Source organism: Rhododendron vialii, chromosome 3a (assembly GCF_030253575.1).
Source record: "Rhododendron vialii isolate Sample 1 chromosome 3a, ASM3025357v1".
Classification (NCBI taxonomy): Eukaryota; Viridiplantae; Streptophyta; class Magnoliopsida; order Ericales; family Ericaceae; genus Rhododendron; species Rhododendron vialii.
Window position 1 is genome coordinate 27,144,414 of NC_080559.1, and position 18,270 is coordinate 27,162,683.

General features: G+C 40.6%; 2 protein-coding genes and 1 long non-coding RNA gene across 4 annotated transcripts; 2 read left to right on the plus strand and 1 right to left on the minus strand.

Annotated features, from left to right (window-relative positions):
- Nucleotides 1-51: 51 nt before the first annotated feature.
- LOC131319340 (mitochondrial metalloendopeptidase OMA1) lies at nucleotides 52-8,647 on the plus strand. 2 transcript variants are annotated; one of them, XM_058349548.1, is made up of 4 exons: nucleotides 52-1,848; nucleotides 2,353-2,501; nucleotides 6,179-6,475; nucleotides 6,931-8,647. In XM_058349548.1, exons 1-3 carry the CDS (start codon nucleotides 979-981, stop codon nucleotides 6,426-6,428), a joined length of 1,269 nt encoding a protein of 422 aa, XP_058205531.1. In that variant the 5' UTR covers nucleotides 52-978; the 3' UTR covers nucleotides 6,429-6,475; nucleotides 6,931-8,647. The 2 variants fall into 2 exon arrangements, with proteins under 2 accessions (XP_058205531.1, XP_058205530.1); XM_058349547.1 differs by lacking the exon at nucleotides 6,931-8,647 and having other exon boundaries at nucleotides 6,179-6,711.
- Nucleotides 2,997-3,523, minus strand: LOC131319345 (uncharacterized). The gene is made up of 3 exons (XR_009197948.1): nucleotides 3,382-3,523; nucleotides 3,156-3,193; nucleotides 2,997-3,122 (listed from the first exon to the last, which is right to left on the minus strand). It is a non-coding gene; the product is annotated as an uncharacterized LOC131319345 (long non-coding RNA).
- A 3,124-nt stretch (nucleotides 8,648-11,771) lies between the features above and the next one.
- On the plus strand, nucleotides 11,772-14,545 carry LOC131319336 (subtilisin-like protease SBT1.3). Its single transcript, XM_058349542.1, has one exon. It carries the CDS (start codon nucleotides 11,995-11,997, stop codon nucleotides 14,317-14,319), a length of 2,325 nt encoding a protein of 774 aa, XP_058205525.1. The 5' UTR covers nucleotides 11,772-11,994; the 3' UTR covers nucleotides 14,320-14,545.
- Nucleotides 14,546-18,270: the final 3,725 nt, after the last annotated feature.

The window sequence follows — 18,270 nt, forward strand, 5'->3', positions numbered from 1 at the left end:
ATTACTAGTATGTAAACTGCAAACACACACTTTAGACTCATGCTCACATCTTTTGATGGGTTTCACACATACTGCAGGTATAGTGTATGTGGGCCTCGATGGAAATGTGAGTGAGGTTGTATAAATATTTGTGCAAGTATTTATGGTGGTAGAATGATTGGAATTTCTCCTTACAAAATGTTTACTTCTCTTTTTACCACTCTCCCTGGTTTATCCCTTAATGCATTTATCACATTATTTCCAAAGCTTATGCTCTGTATGGAAGTTGTGAAAAAGAAGGGATAAAAGAGAAAATAATTAAAGAGGAAAATATGGGAGATTTGTAAGAGAAAATTACTAATTGCAATATTTTGTTTCGCTTTTCCTATTTTTTTTTTCCTTCTCAAACCAAACAAGAAAATGATTTTTATCCTGAACTTTCCCTTCCTTCCCTCGTTTTACAGCCAGAGTGCCAGCATTAGGTTCAACATCAGCAATTTTTGTATTCTAAAGAAAATTTTCCCAAAAATTCAATATTTTATTGTTTCATTTTTAAGGTCATTTGGTCCTGTTTTACTTTCTCAAATAAGTATTTAAAAAATAAAAATCTATTTTCAAGTTTAAAAATAATGAATTTATGAAAATACTTTTTAAATTTTTTAATCTTTTTTTTTAGAATTTGATAGATCTTACCAAGCAAGGTTCATATTGTATATTTTTTTGATTTTAGTAAATTTATATTATTTTTAAACTTAAAAATTACAAATAAATTTAAGGGGATAAGCTGGATCACACCTTTAATCCACGATTAGGCCTGTTCCCAGTTCCACCGCTCTCTCCACTTCTCTCCTCGGCCAAATTCCAGACCCACCTCCACCAAACCAGATTCAACCAACGCCGCCGTCGTTGGCCGTCCGCCGCCTATTCCACGATTGATTATCTATCTCTCATAGATTCACCAAACTCTGATTCATTAGTGTGATAAATTTCACCCCCGTCATGAGCTGGTTCAGGCGCTCCAAATTCGCCATCAATTCAATCCGAACCTTTTCCTCAAGAACTCTACCCAAAACCCCAATACCCATTTTCAAAACCCTAGCTTCTTCTCATTTCGTCCCGAAACAGCAGATACCTATTTACAATCCCTTCCTCGTAACCTCCAAACGACATTTCTCCTCCTACTACATCGATCGAAACCAGGTCCAGCATTTCCGCCCGCGCGGGCCCCGCCGCTGGTTCCAAAACCCTAGAACCGTCCTAATCGTGGTCCTGGTATCCTCGGGGGCGTTCGTCACCGTCTACTTCGGTAACCTCGAAACGGTGCCGTACACGAAGCGAAAGCACTTCATTCTCTTATCCAAAACCCTAGAGAGACAGCTGGGAGAGTCCCAGTTCCAGCAGATGAAGGCGTCTTTTAAGGGAAAAATCCTGCCCGCTATCCACCCGGACAGCGTTCGGGTCCGGCTGATCGCGAAGGACGTGATCGAGGCGTTGAAGAGGGGGTTGAGGCAGGAGGAGGTATGGAGCGATTTAGGGTACGCGGCGGTGGAGAGCGGCGGAGAAACCCTAAGTGGGAAGGAGGAGACTATAATGGCGTTGAGTGAGAGTGATGGTGATGAGGTGGGGAAGTGGGGCAGGGAGGATGAGGTTCTTGATGATAAGTGGGTTGAGGAGAGCAGGAAGAGGGGGAAGGAGAGCGGGTCCCGCTCAGCCGTTTCGCATTTGGAAGGGTTGAATTGGGAGGTTTTGGTGGTGAACGAGCCCGTCGTGAACGCGTTTTGTTTGCCCGGTGGGAAGATTGTTGTGTTCACCGGGTTGTTGGAGCATTTCAGAACTGATCCTGAGATTGCTACCATTATTGGGCATGAGGTATATTTGTATGAACAACTAGTAGGTTTGCAAATGAGCCAAGCCGAGCTTTATGGTGTTTAAGCTCGGTTCGTTTAGTAAACGAGCAAAAAACTCGAGCTTGGCTTGTTCGTAAACAAGCCGAGCCAAGTTAATTTACTTAATGAGCCTCTGAGCCTCTTTAAACAGGCTAAGCTTTTAAGTGTTTAGCTCGGCTCGTTTACTAAACGAGCCTAAAACTCGAGTTTGAGCTCGGCTTGATTACTAAATGAGTTGAGCTGAGCCGAGCCTTAACGAGCAAAGCTGCAAGTTGCTCGCGAGCAGCTCGGTTCGTTTGTAGCCCTATGAACAAGGGTTTGCATAGTTAGAAAATCTCATAAGTACCCTCAATGAAACGGGTAAAACCCGACATTAAAAATCACTTCTTTATGCAAAGATCACTTCCAGAGGTACTAATATTAGGCATTTATTATTTTTTGTGCTAATGTGGTCCAACTCTGTTTTGCTGTTTGTTTGATTTTATAGGTTGGGCATGCAGTGGCGCGGCATTCGGCTGAGGGGATAACGAAAAATCTGTGGTTTGCGATATTGCAGTTGATTCTTTATCAGTTTGTTATGCCCGATCTTGTCAACACAATGTCGACGCTTTTCCTAAGACTTCCTTTTTCGCGAAGGTGAATTTTCCTTTTTCTGAGTTTTACTTGGATCATTCTTGTTTGAGCATGCAGTTCCCTTCTTTGCATAGAAGATTAATTATTCTCCATTAATGTAGAAATCTTTGCTGCATTAAGAACAGACACTGATTAGGCCATCTCCAATAGCTTTCTTAAGGTGAGGGAGGGAGGGAGCTTGTAGATACATAGGCACGTATGCATCTTTGTATAAAAAAATTGTACACTTAAACACGTGTTAGTTGTTACCAACAGTACAGGTGAACTCTCTATTCACCAAATTAACCTACTTTTTTGTCATAAACACACAAAAGTGGGTCCTAGTGTTTGCATTTTTTGTCCTATAACACACAAAATTAACTACACTATCTGAGAGTGGTGGTTTTAGGGCAAAGCATATGTGTTGCACCGCAAGTAGCTCCATTGTGTTCTTCATCATTCAACAACTTTGTGCTATCTTTTGTTAATTCTTTCAACGAGTGTTTTTACACTCATCTTACAAGTTATAGGTTTCTGCGCTATTACTAACAGATAGTCAGATACTAGCTGAGGTTCTTTAACTGTTTGTTCAGAGAAAACATATGTTGCTAAATTTTGTTAAGTAGTTGCTCTTGCTGTTGTATCCTTGGAGTTGAGATTCAAAGACTGAAACTTGACTATAAAGTTGAGAGTCAAGCAAAGACTGGATTTTGGAACTTGATTCCAATCAGTGTTCTAAAACAAGGAATTAATCGGCGATTAATCGGCAGAGCCTATCCGATTAGGTCCGACTAACGATTAATCACCGATTTCTAATTAATATGCGCTGATTAATTGCCGATTAATCCGATTAATCGCTCGAAGGTGGCTGACCACCCGACTAGCGCCGAGCGACTTTTAGAACATTGATTCCAATAGAACTACTTTCTATTTTATCGCTTGAGATCCTAACATCTCTATACAGAGCACTTAAAGAACCTAAAGATCGCAGGCAGTTAACCGCCAATGGTAACTGCTTATGTGATAGTAATGTATTTATGAAACATGTGGCAGATTGTAAGTTTGGTGTTAAGGTGATATGTTGACCCTTGTAAAATGTCAGAGTACAAAATGGTTGGCAGTTTGTCAAGGCACGAACAGGATTTTCCTACTTATGTGAAGCCACACTATCAGTACACAATTACTAGGGATTGAAGGCTCAAGTACGGACCCTAATATTGCCTTTAGCAACTTCTCTTCATCAGTGCTCCAACGTAGTAAATGACAACAGAGACATTGTGTGTCCTAGGAAATACGGGTATACATCTCGTGTTAACAGCTGCTTAGTTCTGGGATACTCATAGTTGTCCTTTTGTTGGTCTTCGAATTATCATTCCCATCCGACAAATTGAGTAGCACGAGAATATTTTTGTTGTGCAAAGGAGAAGCAAATGGCAGTAAGGACACAACATTCAGGGATACTAGGTCGCTAGAGTGGTAACTGTAAAGTGACATATTTAGGAACCTCAGTCATGGATTTTCCATGGCTACCTTTGTTGTTTGCATATGTAAATTGCAATGGCTTGGGTTGTCCGACCAATTAGAAACCCTTGTTTTTTGCGCTCTCCCTCCATGAATCCTTGAAGTGACAAAGAAAGGTTGTTCAATGTTCCTTGAGATTATCTTTAAGAGTTCCTAAACTATTTGTTTCCTTCAAAAGATTTGGATTCAGGTTGAAGCACCCATAGTAAAATAGAGATTTACAAATGTTTGATGAACTTTATGTGTACTCGCAAGTACCAGGGTGAAGTATTGCTCTCCAGTTCAGTGACATGGGAACTTGACGAATCTGCTTTTCTGTATATGAATTATAGTTGTTAAAAACCTACATGATACGTATCCTACGATTTCGTCGATTTGTATCGTCTCCTTCGGATAATGATACCTATCCCACTTTGTATTCTTTTTGGATAGAAATCCTATGATACGACCGCATATCCTACGATTTATACGCGTATCCTAATTCGTTAGGTATCCTACGATTACTTATTGCGAAAAAGTCCGACCTTATTTCAAGAAGCGGAACCCCAAATGCATTAATCTAAGTCGTTTGATCTAATTATGACATTTTTCAAACCATTTGATAGAAATTCAACATCGATGTATGGCTTGTATAGAATAAATAACCATACTTTGATTGTGTTTTGCCTAACTTTTCTTTCCCTAGCAAAGGGAACACCTTAATGTAATAGGCCCCAATTGAGAGATTTGAAATTTTGTATCCTAAAAACTTTTTTTTTTAAATGTAAACATAGTTTGTTGATGTTATTAGGTGTGCCTACTTTTTAATTGTATTAATTATGATTAACGTTGTTGAAGCATAAACTAAATTTAGTATTTTAACACAAGAAAGTTAAGTTCAAACAAGTCCAATTGACTAAGCTCCAATTTACAAAACCCAAAGATCTATATTATTGAAGAAGATATAAATATCTAATTTTTAGAAACTCTAAAATATCTAGCTCTAGAAGCTCTAGAATATCCTTGTGAAATATCTAGAGTTTTTTTTTGTGAGAATTAGTCACATGTGTAATTCTAGAATTACCTCAAAGCTTATCTTCTATGAAAATGTCTTTGAACTAGAATCTTCCATGGAGTAGTATAAATAGGGATGGGTTCTAGCCATTTTGTACCAAGCCAAAAAAAAGTTTGAGTTCAAGTGTAATAGAAATACTCTCATTCCTCACTCTTGTCTTTACTATTCTCCCTTTTCCAAAAATCTTGTCCAACTAAACAATAGAAACTCCCACTCTTCCAACAAACGTATCTCAGGATATGCGATCGTATCTCGATATGATCTATACAATTGAAAAAACAATACTCGATATGTATCTCGATTTGAAAACACTGTTATGAACATTGTCGTCCAGATTTAGCATTGGTTTGCAAGCCCTCTACTTGTTGAGCCAAGTGATTGTATACTGATGTCCAAGTGCTTACTTACTTACCTTGTCAACCTTTTTCTGATAGGCACATTTCTTTGAAAAAGCTCGAACCATTACAAATCTAAAGAGGCATCCCAAACAAATTGCCTCTACAAAAAACAAATCCCATTGCTTGGGTACAAGAAGAAACTAACAAGAACTACAGGCTATCCACAGTATAACCACTATTTACATTAAAAAAACACTATCAGAAAGCCTCCAACTCTCTCCTAAAGCCACACAGTTGAAGACTTGACTCTTCATCTTGAACACAAAAAATCTCTGATAGAGTTTACAATGTCAAGGGAAACAATGTCTACCTGTTTAGATAGACCTTAAAACACCCTAACATTCCTTCCTATCCAAATGCCATAGATAGTAGTAGCTAGCATGCTATGCAGAACCAAACTCCTAAAATCCTTAAGACTTCACATGCTGGACAAACCAATCCACAATATTAGGAAGACAACAAACTAATCCACAATATTAGGAATACCTGATACAGAAGTTCTCGCTGCCAGATTATAGAGTAAGAACACGGGAAGAAGAGGTGGCGGTGGGTCTCTCTATCAATATTGCACTTTTCATCCACCTGCATTCCCCATCTAACCAATCTGTCTTTAGTATTCAGCTTATTTTGAATTGCCCACCATAACACAAATGCCCAACGTGGAACTACTTGTTTTGACCAAACCACTAATGCCAACCTTGTCAACTTTGTTCATTATGTTTGGCTAGGATGGAAATTGAGGCAGATTACATTGGGCTACTGTTGGTTGCTTCAGCTGGGTATGACCCTCGAGTGGCGCCCAAAGTTTATGAGAAGTTGGCCAAGGTCACAGGGGAATCAGCATTGAGAGATTACCTTTCTACTCATCCTTCTGGAAAGAAGAGATCTCAACTACTAGCTCAAGCCAAAGTTATGGAAGAAGCTATGACAATTTATCGGGAAGTGCAATCAGGACGAGGAGTTGAAGGTTTTCTTTAAGGCTGCACGCAATAGATGCCAACATGAATGTGCTGTCAATCTGAAAGGTTTCTACTAATTGTCTTAGATCAAATCCACCATTTTTCAGTGTTGTTTTCATTTAATACCTAATATTATGCAGTGGATGCCAACATGCATGCGTTGTCTGTCTATAAGGTTTCTTCTAATTGTTGTAGATTATTTTTTTTTGAAAGGCAATTGTTGTAGATTATACCACCACTTTTTGGTGGTGTCAACATTTTATACCAAATATCTACTGCGAATTGTGGTTCTTTTTTTACAAGTCTTTACTTTGGTTTCAACTGGAGTATCATGATTCATGGTGACCTTGGGACTTATTTGTTGGCAACCCCCCCTTTTTTTTGTTTGGCGATCTATTCGTGTAGAAGCTTCATCCCAATGCTGTTTCTGTTTTTGTGTGTAAGGGTTTGGCCTTAACGGCGTATTGTGTGTTTGTTGGAAAATTTGGGAAAGCAAATTGTCATTTAATTTTGTTCCACAGGCACAACTTGCTTAATAGAAGAATGCAAAATGTGAGAGCTCAAACAAATGGGCAAGGCCAAGGTCAAAACCCTCAACAGCAGAATTTTAAGGTAAAGCCCATGTCTTCCACAAACTCTCTATAGCATCACCTGACTTACAAAGCAGTAGCTCAAATATTTCTGTGAATTGTTTCATGTTGTTCATGCTTTGGCATCCTGCTCTCTCTCTCTCCCCCTCTCCACTTATCCGTTATGCTCTCCCTCTCCTCTCATCAGTATGAGCAATGGATGTACGCTAGCGTCACTGGTGACGCCATAGCTAAGCTAGTGGGGTCGGCCGACCCCATGGCAAAAAATTAATATGCTACTACTAGTATGATATAGAAATCGGTTGGCCAGTATATGAACCCATTAACAATTGATATGATCCCACTCTAGCGACAAATTCAGGGTATACGCGCATCTCGATTAATTCATGGAAATTCAATCCCATCGTCCACTAAGACGGGGTCCAATTAAAGCCAAAACAATACCCTCCCTGTATGATCAAACTCATAAGAGTTGATAGTGCTTGTGAAGTTTCGAATATGAGGCCTAACGTTTCAAAGCTAAGCCCGATTAAAGCCAGGACAATGCCCGGAGGATCTAACCCATTGATATCACATGAGAGGTTTCAAACATGAGGCTTTAGGAATGGACAATACACTGTTTTTTTTTTTTTTCAAAAAATAAGCAAGAAAATTGCATCGCCTTAGAATTGTTTGAGATAATTTAAAGTGCGATGTTTTGAAACTTTAAAGATTGAATTGGCCAATAATTAACAATGTTAGGAATTGGTTGAATGTGAGTCAAACTTGAGAAAATTTCCGACCCCATGAACTAATATTCCTGGAGTTGCCACTGGCTAGCGTATTGTGATGAATTGCTAGTGTGCATAGCGCCACATGTATCATATTGGATCTTCAACAAGGGACAACGGTCACATTCTTAAGAGCATCTTCAATGTTAAGCCATTAAAGCAAGTCAAAACCATAGTTTTGTAATTACCAAAAAACCCCCATCATTTGGTGTAAGTTAGGAAAACAATAATAACATTCAATGATCGTTCATTTTCCAAGTAAAAAACGACAGAAGAAATGCAGTTATCATATTTATGTGTTGTTACTTTTTCATTTGAGTTCCTACGAAATGATTCAAGTGATTTTAGAGTTGTGTTGAATTAAGGTAAAGGAAAATTCTAAAATCAGCCCAGTGGGCTGACAATAGTGAGAGTGTGAATGTGTATTAAAGGGTATAAAAAATACACAGAAATACGTGTTTTCCTTGTCTTATAGTGTGTTTATCGTCAGTCCATTGGGCTGACAATAGCAAGACCGTAAGGTAAAAAAACAATTTTCGTTCTATTAAGCACTTTTAACTTTGACAAAATTACTATAACGAGCTATTCAAAAAACCAAAAAAAAAAGTTCGGGAAAAATGACTAAAATGGAAATGCTCGACGAGGTTCTTTTGCACTCTTTAAAGAACGCACCAAACAACCAGGACAGGGCAGTTGGTCTAGTGATTGCGTAGCAGAATTGTTGTGAGGTTGCAGGCTCAAATTAAATAAAGAAGAGTGTGACAGCCATTGCGTTGCGGATGAGATTAGGGCTAGGCACCTTAGCTTTGAATGCCACTACTAATTAATGTCCTGATGCTTTATATGTGGAGTGGAACCACTACGATGAGAGAGAGAGAGAGAGAGAGAGAGAGAGAGAGAGAGAGAGAGAGAGAGAGAGAGAGAGAGAGAGAGAGAGAGAGAGCACCATTACTGCTACGGGGCCACTGACCAGTATCCACATCCTAGGAATTAAGAGGATGTGTACCAAACCCTAATTGATCTTGGGTTGGGTAGCATATAGCCCAGCAGCACCCAACTTTGGAGATAGGCAGCTCCGGACGTAGGACTTCCAAAGAAGGTTTCGACAAAATTGACTAAGCTTTCCCTAGCTAACAATAACAAAGCTTTGATTTGTAACAGTGTTGAAAAAGTACTCCTAAAAAAAAGAAGAGGAGACAACTTTGTTTGAATAATTTGGTGTTATTTGACACAATCATAAATGCAGATCATTGAATTAAAATTAATTGTTGATGAACATTGGTTGGCTTCGGTGATGTGATAAATTTGACAAAGTCAAAATTAATAATACTAAAAATGACTCCCATAAATCCATGGATTAATTTGTCATTTCATTGTTTGGTAGCAATTTTAGCTCGTTGTTTGATGTAAATTTCTTTAAAAAAATCTACCACACTATAACGAGTGAACTTGCTTTTAAGACTTTGCAGCTTTTAATAATGGCCACTTCATGATAAGGGGCACTTTTTTTTTTTTTTTTGGTAATGAAGAGTGGTCCTTGGGCAAGTTTGTGCGCATTACAAGACTTAATCTCTTCAGCTCCTACTAGCCTTTGCGAGCCCAAAGGGTTTTTACGCATGTGGTGGCCCCAAGAGTTTTTTCGCAATGCAAAAGAGTCGAACCTAAAACCTCAAGATGTTAAATCCTTCGGTTCTGGCTGATCAACCAATTGTACTACCTTTTGGGGTTAAAGGGGCACGTTCTTCTTGCAGCGTAAGAATTTTGAATTTATAGAGAAAGGTAGAAAAGGCAAATAAAGCACAAGCTAGTACAGGTATCTTTTGCGGATCAAAAAAAAAAGTACAGGTATCTTTTTAAACCTTTTGTTGAAATAATGGGAAAATATTATTTTATCTCATCAATTTCCCTCTTCTTCGCTTGGCATGGCTCACCCCATTTCCAGAGCTGAGACCCGAGTTCGAGTCTCACCAATGATGGAAGTGGAACTCATGCCACCTGTGTACCTAAATGGTGCTGTGGTGATAGCCTGTCCTCACGGATAGTAGCTATAGCTCGAAACGGACATTCCACAACAGGTAGGGAGCCCTTATGGTCACGCCCAATGGGAGCTGCTACGCTGGTCGTCCTCTCCCACCCTTTATTATTATAAAAAAAAAAACCCTCAAGAAACCTTAAATTCAATTCCTCTTTCATTGCCATTTGACTTGACAAAACCAAGATCCAAGCGTTGCACTGCAAATTCCATGTAGATTGCTTTAGTGGTCGGGTCAAGGCAACTCAATACAAGAAGTTATTAAACCATGCAAATACCATCTGTAGTGCCATGCAAAGTGGTAGCAGTAGATAGTTATCTTAAATTCAGTGAGGGACACCTCACACCAGAGGGTGGGCACCCTTTAATCAATTTGGTTGGTTGTTGTTAGCTAGGGTAGGGAGAGATTGTAAACTGATTTTGGGTGGGCACCTTACAGAGACGTTTCCAAATATTAGGCTTCACAGTCAATAAATCAACTGCTGCTGTTTGGGTTTTGCAATTGCAACAGTGGGAGGGAGAGTTTGTAAAGTGTGAAACTCAAGGCCATACTTGTGAAGGTCCTCCTCCACTACTACTGTCTGTCTATCAATAAAAAGGGTCTCCACTGCGAAAGTAGTATTAATCAGACAGACGGTGCTCAGATTTTTTAGTACATGCATCTTCGTGAAGACCAATGGTGCCAATTTTTTTTATTTATTTAAGGGAGGGCAAGAGGGTAATTTCACCTACCAACTCACCTAGACAATTGCTGACTAGGGAGGGGTAGAATGAATGGTGCCAATTTAGGACAGTTGTATTGGGTCTCAACTAGGCTAGTGATGCCAATGGTACCAATTTAGGACCCCACAAATTGCCGATGAGATTAGTTCTCCAAAAATAGTTGAGGTATGCGCGTAAGCTGACCGAGATATTTTAGTTATTTTTTTGACAAATTAGATCATCCTAATTATATTAATACGAAAATAAAGTACACCTGAAACAACCAAACAAAATACCACAAACATCTGAGTTATAAGTAAAAAAAAAAAAAGTACTACCAGTTACAGCAAGCACTGCCTCTGCAGAAATGAAAACCCATCTCCTCACCGCCACCGGATCCCCTGTTGGACTCACATCCGGACAAGCGCCTGTCCGAGTCTCTCTCGGTCGTTGATTTTACAAATCAACGGTTGAGATGAGCCGAGCACCTTTTGCTCCAAAACGATGTTGTTTTTGAGCAAAACGTGTTCGGTTCATTTCAGCCGTTAATTTACGAAATCAACGGTCAAAAAGAGTGAAACAAGCGGGTCAGACATGGGGAGTCGGATAGGGGATCTAGACTCCCTCATCACCGATATTTTCTACACTAGAGGGACCCAATCAACAGTGGTGTACTGTACCCCACCTAATCTCATTTACTCTTATTAGAGCAGGAGATGCCCCCAATATCAAAAAATCGAAAGTTCAACTCAATAAAGAAACCTACGTGTGATTTTTTTTTTCCTTTCTTTCCCCATAACTCAAGTATTTAGGCCAGTATACACGTACTTCAATTAATTTTGGGACTCAATCTCACCGTCTATTTGCCAGTTGCGAACTTGCGATGAGCCCAATTAAAGACGAAGCTCCGTATGGACTATGGAGAGCAAAGATTCATGTAATCTAGTACCATGTCAAACGTTAATCCTATAATTCATTTTCCCATCTCAAAATATGAACTATGGAGAGCAACCTTTAAAAATCAAAATACTTTTAAGGAGTATATAGACTGAGGTTTATAATTTTTAAGGTAACAAATTACTACATGTTTGGTTTTAAAATGTGGAGTGATTTTCGCACTCAAATTATTAACTTTGGGAGTGCAAAAATAAATATCAATTTAATTTTCGCACTTCCCTTAGAAGTGAGGTTAATAATTTGTGGAGTACGAAAATCACTCCCAGTCCAAATTTGACAAGTAGATACTGGTACCAAAGACAAATTGAAACAGTGTCTCAAAAGGACCATAGCAACAATAACTTCTCGCCACCAGCCACCTCCCCTAACTCAGAATAACTGACATTGAAGAAACAACCACCACATTTATTACCTCCTGCACCGGAAAGACAGAGGTGAAGGCCCCCCAACCCCTTTCATTGATTGTATTTCAATAGGCCAACTCTCATTTTCCTGCTTCCTCATCTTTCTTCACTCCCTTTCTTCCCCAATCCAATGTCTGGAACTCCACTCCAATGGCTGCTTCTCTTCCTATCAACCCTTCTCACCATCAATCTTGCTCTCTGTTTACCCCAAAACCCATCACCCAGGAAGACTTACATTGTCCAAATGGACAAATCTCTGATGCCAGAAACCTTCACCGAGCATTTCCAGTGGTATTCCTCAATGATCAAATCAGTAGTCACTGAGCCAGAAAAACAAGATGCCAAAGATGATGAGAAGATCATCTATACTTACCAGACTGCTTTTCATGGCCTGGCTGCACAGCTCAGTGAAGAAGAAGCAGAGAGGCTGGAGAAACTTGATGGTGTGATGGCCATATTTCCCGAGACCAAGTACGAGCTGCACACCACGAGGAGTCCCCTTTTCCTTGGGCTAGAACCACAAAAAAGCACAAATATCTGGTCAGATAGCACCGCCGATCACGACGTGATAGTCGGAGTGCTCGACACCGGGATATGGCCGGAAAGCCAAAGCTTCAACGACAGTGGGATGACACCAGTTCCAGCTCACTGGAAAGGAGCTTGTGAAACAGGACGAGCCTTCACCAAGAGCAACTGCAACAAAAAAGTCGTGGGCGCTAGAGTCTTCTACCGGGGGTACGAGGCTTCCACCGGCAAAATCAACGAGAAAGACGAGTACAAATCGCCGCGCGATCAAGACGGCCACGGTACCCACACGGCGGCGACCGTGGCCGGATCCCCTGTTCGCGGCGCAAATCTCTTGGGGTACGCTTACGGGACGGCCAGAGGGATGGCCCCGGGTGCTAGGATCGCCGCTTACAAAGTCTGCTGGACGGGTGGCTGTTTCAGCTCCGATATTCTCTCCGCTGTGGATCGAGCGGTGGCAGACGGGGTAAACGTCTTGTCCATCTCTCTTGGCGGCGGAGTGTCGCCGTATTATCGTGATAGCTTGTCCATAGCCTCCTTTGGGGCAATGGAGAGGGGGGTTTTCATTTCGTGTTCGGCGGGAAATGGGGGGCCTGATCCTATCAGTTTAACAAATGTATCGCCGTGGATTACCACGGTTGGAGCTAGCACAATGGATAGGGAGTTTCCATCTAGTGTTAAGCTTGGGACTGGGAAAATTATATCAGGAGTTTCCCTATATAAAGGGAGGAGAAACCTGTCGAAAGAAAAGCTGTACCCACTGGTTTACACTGGAAGCAATTCGAGCAGTCCCGATCCTAGTTCCTTGTGTTTAGAAGGAACTCTAGATCATAGGAAAGTAGCTGGAAAAATCGTTATCTGCGATCGAGGTATTAATCCTAGAGTTCAGAAGGGACAGGTGGTGAAAGACGCAGGTGGGATAGGTATGATACTGTCAAACACGGCAGCAAACGGAGAGGAGCTGGTGGCGGACGCCCACCTCCTTCCGGCTGTGGGGGTGGGAGAAAGGGCGGGGAAAATGATCAAGCAGTACGCGTTGACAAATCCGAAGGCGACTGCAACCCTCGCATTCATGGGGACTAAATTGGGGATACGCCCGTCTCCAGTGGTGGCGGCGTTTTCATCCAGAGGGCCTAATTTCTTGACGCTGGAGATTCTGAAGCCGGACATGGTGGCCCCCGGGGTGAACATTCTCGCGGCCTGGACCGGCGAAGTGGGCCCGTCAAGTTTGCAGACGGATCACCGTCGAGTTAAGTTCAATATACTGTCCGGAACGTCCATGTCGTGCCCGCACGTGAGCGGTGTCGCTGCATTGCTCAAGGCCAGGCATCCGGAATGGAGTCCGGCAGCCATCAAATCAGCGCTCATGACTACTGCTTATGTCCATGATAATATGTACAAGTCTCTGGTAGATGCAGCAACAGGTGCACCTTCCAACCCGTATGACCACGGTGCGGGTCACATACATCCGGCAAAAGCACTTGATCCAGGTTTGGTTTATGACAATGGGGCACAGGAATATTTTGAATTCTTGTGCACGCAAGCCTTAACCTCAGGCCAGCTGGATGTTTTTGCCAAGTTCTCCAACAGAAAGTGCCGGAAAACGCTTGCAAATCCGGGGGATTTGAACTACCCAGCTCTTTCAGCTGTGTTCCCGGAAACCCGTAATGTCACGGCTGTGACCCTTCATAGAACTGTCACTAATGTTGGGCCACCTGTTTCCACTTACCATGTGATAGTTTCGCAGTTTAAAGGAGTTTTCATCAAGGTTGAGCCAGCAGTGCTGAAGTTCAACAGCAAAGACCAGAAACTATCCTATAAGGTCACATTCACTACAAAGTCTCGACAAACTACGCCGGAGTTTGGAAGTCTGATTTGGAAAGATGCGTTGTACAGGGTGAGAAGCCCGATAGCGATTACATGGCTGTAACCGATATGATTTATGTTGCACTGTGTTAGAACATGAATCTGGATGGGTGCTACAATAACAAAGAAACCTTCAAAAAGCCCCAAGGCTAGTAGTTTTTGATTGCATGATCGAAATGCTCTCCTTCGTTTGTTTCTTGTACTCGTATTGCTAGTTTTTCTTGTACTCTGTATTACTAGTTTTCGGAGAAAATAAAACTACAAAGAACTGCTTTTCATTTTCTGTTGAATTCAGTCTCAATTCACACAAGGTTGTTTCACCACACACACACATCATATTGTTACTCCAGGGCAACTATGACACCCTACAGAGGACTCTAACCTCAATTCCATAACAAGAAGGTTACCACATTTGTGCAAACGAGAAGGTTCAATAATTCCAAACATCACCTCCAGTGGCCTCATGGAGATGTAATCTTCCTATGATGCTGGCTAAAGGAATCAAGGACAAAAAGCTAAGGATCCTACCACATATAGCATATATAGCTGGTGGAGTGGTAAGTGTTCCATGAGCCTTCTAATGTGTGTAATACCCAATGCCAGGATATTCCTATGATGGAACATTGTAACTTACAACATCTTATCTACATCAACATCCTTGCAATGGCTCATCCATCCCTTCCATTATATGAAAGATGTAGACAGAAATGCAAGTCTCTCAACTCTCTAAGTTTGGGAAAATTTCAAAATACCCCTAACCTTTACTCTAAATTTCAATTAGACTCCGAACCTTTAAAAAAAATCAATTTTACTCCCAACTTATCTTCTGTTAATCAAAACGTCCCCTTCCGTCCAAATGACTAATGGATTTCGTTAAAGGCTCTGTTAAATAGCGTCCCGATCGAATTTTGATGATCTGAGTCGCTCAATGTGATCAGAACGTGATTTTAAGGGTATCCAATAAGAAATTAGCAAAAAAAATAACAGGGAAGGGCTTGATTTGAGCAGTTTCTTATTGAACTGTTCAATAAAAAACTATTCAGATGAAGTCCTTATCGGTCATTTTTTTTGGTGATTTCTCGCAAGTACTTTTAAAATCATGTTCTGATCACATTGCACGGTTCGAATCAGCGAAATTCAATCGAAAAAAAAAAGATGCGGACGAAAGTAAAATCCGAACTTCCTCACTTGAACAAAATCCGAAAAAATGATTCCCAGTAATGCTACATACATACCCGGAAAAAAGACTCTAGAGATTGAGAGTGATAGGCTGACATCACCCAGCTGCGTGGGACCCGTCTACTATAAAACTTTGTTTCCTTTCTTCTCTGGGCGCTCCCACATTAATTTCCTCTCTCTCTCTTCTCTTTTTTATTCCCTTTTTTTTTTATCCACCTTTTTTATTTCCTTTATTATAGTAAAAATATCTCTTCTCTTCTCTTTTTGCTATCCTCTCCCTCTCTCTCGGAAGCATAACTTCAAACAATAAGTCTACACACCAGGAAATCAGCCCATGCCCTAACCCTGGATAGCCCAAAACGACGTCGTTTTGGGCGTCCTTAAATAAATAAAAAATAAAAAAAACCAAATTGCTGAAATTTTGAATCGGCCTTTCTACCATCGCGCGAAAACAGAACATGGAGATATCAGAGGAGGAGGAGGAGCAGCCCGACCACCAACCTCACCTCCACCACTTTCGTCCACCAGCCTCACCACCACCACCGGTGGCCACCAGTGTAACCTCCACTCCGACGATCATGAGCACCACCGGCGATCGACTCGTTGCGAAAACCGACACACCCGCGACATCAAATCCACCGCCAAGGTCTTTCTTTCTCCCTCTCTCATATTTATATATCTGTTGGTCCTAAATTCGATTTGGGTTCTGACTTCAGTGTTGGTGGGGGCAAATGACGGAAGTAAAGGGTGGTTAACTCCTATCATGAATTGATAACTTATTGCTTATGAGGGGTGGGGGTTTTATCCCTCTAAATAATGCAAAATGTCAGGGTAAATCTGTATTAGGGTTCTAAATTTTGCCCCAGTTTACGGATTTGGTCCTTGTTCATTAATTACTTGAAGTCTTGAACATTTGAGTTCTCAACCTAGGATGCTTTTTAGCAACGTATATGGGATGAAGGATAGCTTAAGAGGACAAATAAATTATGTTCATTCTATACTCTTTACCTAGTGGAAGGCCAATAACATGTTATCAGGGGAAAAAAAGGACTTGTGAACTGAAGACAAAAAAGAGAAAGCACAGCTTTCGTTGTTGGCCTTTTTATAGAGATCTCCTCTCTTTTTCATTCTTACTGAGCTAACTAGCACGGTAAAGTGTCAAGAAGTAAGTGGAACTGTTTGGAATTTGTCTTGGAAACGGTTTCTTGATTGACATTTGGAGCTACACTAACATGAATTGATTGTTCATATGCATATACCCACTGGATTGATATTGTGGTTTGCCAAGATAAGCTCATGTCATAATTTTGGGATAGTGGCTTTTACACTTGATATTTGGCATGCAATGATATTGCAGTTTGCCGAGATAAGCTCATGTCATAATATTTTTATTCTTGAACATGCAGGTTTCTGTTGCCATCACCAATATCTTTGATGTTGCCAGAGTTCGTTCCGTGAAAAGAGTCCACACTAAAGTTCGAATCAAGTACGATAACTCGTCATCGACAATTGAAGCACGTCGACATGACAACATGTGCAATCTCTTTAATGAGGTTGCCGATTTGACGGAAGATAGTCAAGAGAAATATGATAAGGTGATGACACGGTTATTTGAGCTAAAAAGAGAGTTGATTGAATCTTCGATTGTTTGTGAAAGTAATATGACTTCTGGTACTCCTAATAATTCCTTTTCAATAGGAGATGAAATTCTACCCTCTAAAGAGAGCATGAACATACTTGACCCGGTACAACTTCGTCGAAAAGGGAGACCGCCAACCAAAAGGAAAGAAGGCTTTGTCGAAAAAGTTGTTAAGAAGAAAAAAGAAACACAAAAGAAGACATTGTCGAAGGAAAAACCCAAGGTATAAGTTCATGTAAAATTTGAAATTATTTGTATTGCTAATTTCATGTTTTCTATTGAACTTTTTATACTTATGTTCCATGTAAACTATTTTTTAGGAGTTTGAGACACAAGAGAGGTTGGAACACAATAATTGTCAATTTCAGGAGGTTGGGATACAAGAGAGTGTGATCAATATTAATGTAATATTTTCTTTTTTTTTTTGTATAATTAATTTGTTTTTGCTCTACTTGTTTATTTTTTTATGTTATGTTTCATGTTAAATTATTGGTGATGTTGTTGGGCAGAGTTACCCAAGCTACATGGGGCAGTTAATGTGGCCAAATATGATGTCTCATAATACGCGGCCAAATATGGCACAAGGCGGCGTCCTCCCCTTAGTTGCAGGAACCTTCAACTATGCCCACGTTTCTTCGACGGAAACGTGTTTTCACGTTCCCGGCGAAGGAAACTCCAAGAAACCCGTCCCAATAACGACGGAAACTCGTTCCTTACCTATATGGAAACTTACACCCAAAAAACGGTTGAGAGACTTATGATTCAAGTTGCAATTGGTACCTTTAAAGTTGTTTTGATCTTGTTGGTAAGCACATCTGATATTAACCTTCTAGATTCATATTAATGCCCGTAACTTTTACGCCTACTTAATATGCACAAGAGCTCTATTGTGTAATCATGTGCTACAATAAAAATGTTGAAATATAAATAGTAACTTATAATTTTAATAGTAATATTTTATGTGGTAGAATAATAATTTTATATTGACATTTAACAATATAAAATTTCAAAATATATGTATAATTTTAATAATTTTTCCTAACCGCTCTCAATGGCGCTCCCACACTTCTGTGATCATCCGCTCTCCCGTCCCCGGCCCCGCCCCCGCTCCGGCTCCCGCTCCCGTCCTCGCTCCCGCTTCGTGTAACTAAGGTCCTTCCATTTTCTTCAAGTTTATGCCCAACCGGAACAAGTTTT

What these genes read in the sequence shown, in the direction of transcription:
- LOC131319336 (XM_058349542.1), top strand. Translation starts at nt 11,995, where the DNA reads ATGTCTGGAACTCCACTCCAATGGCTGCTTCTCTTCCTATCAACCCTT.
- LOC131319340 (XM_058349548.1), top strand. Translation starts at nt 979, where the DNA reads ATGAGCTGGTTCAGGCGCTCCAAATTCGCCATCAATTCAATCCGAACC. An exon ending in CTACCATTATTGGGCATGAG is followed by an intron (nt 1,849 to 2,352) that starts GTATATTTGTAT and finishes TTGATTTTATAG; the next exon opens with GTTGGGCATGCAGTGGCGCG. An exon ending in AGACTTCCTTTTTCGCGAAG is followed by an intron (nt 2,502 to 6,178) that starts GTGAATTTTCCT and finishes ATGTTTGGCTAG; the next exon opens with GATGGAAATTGAGGCAGATT.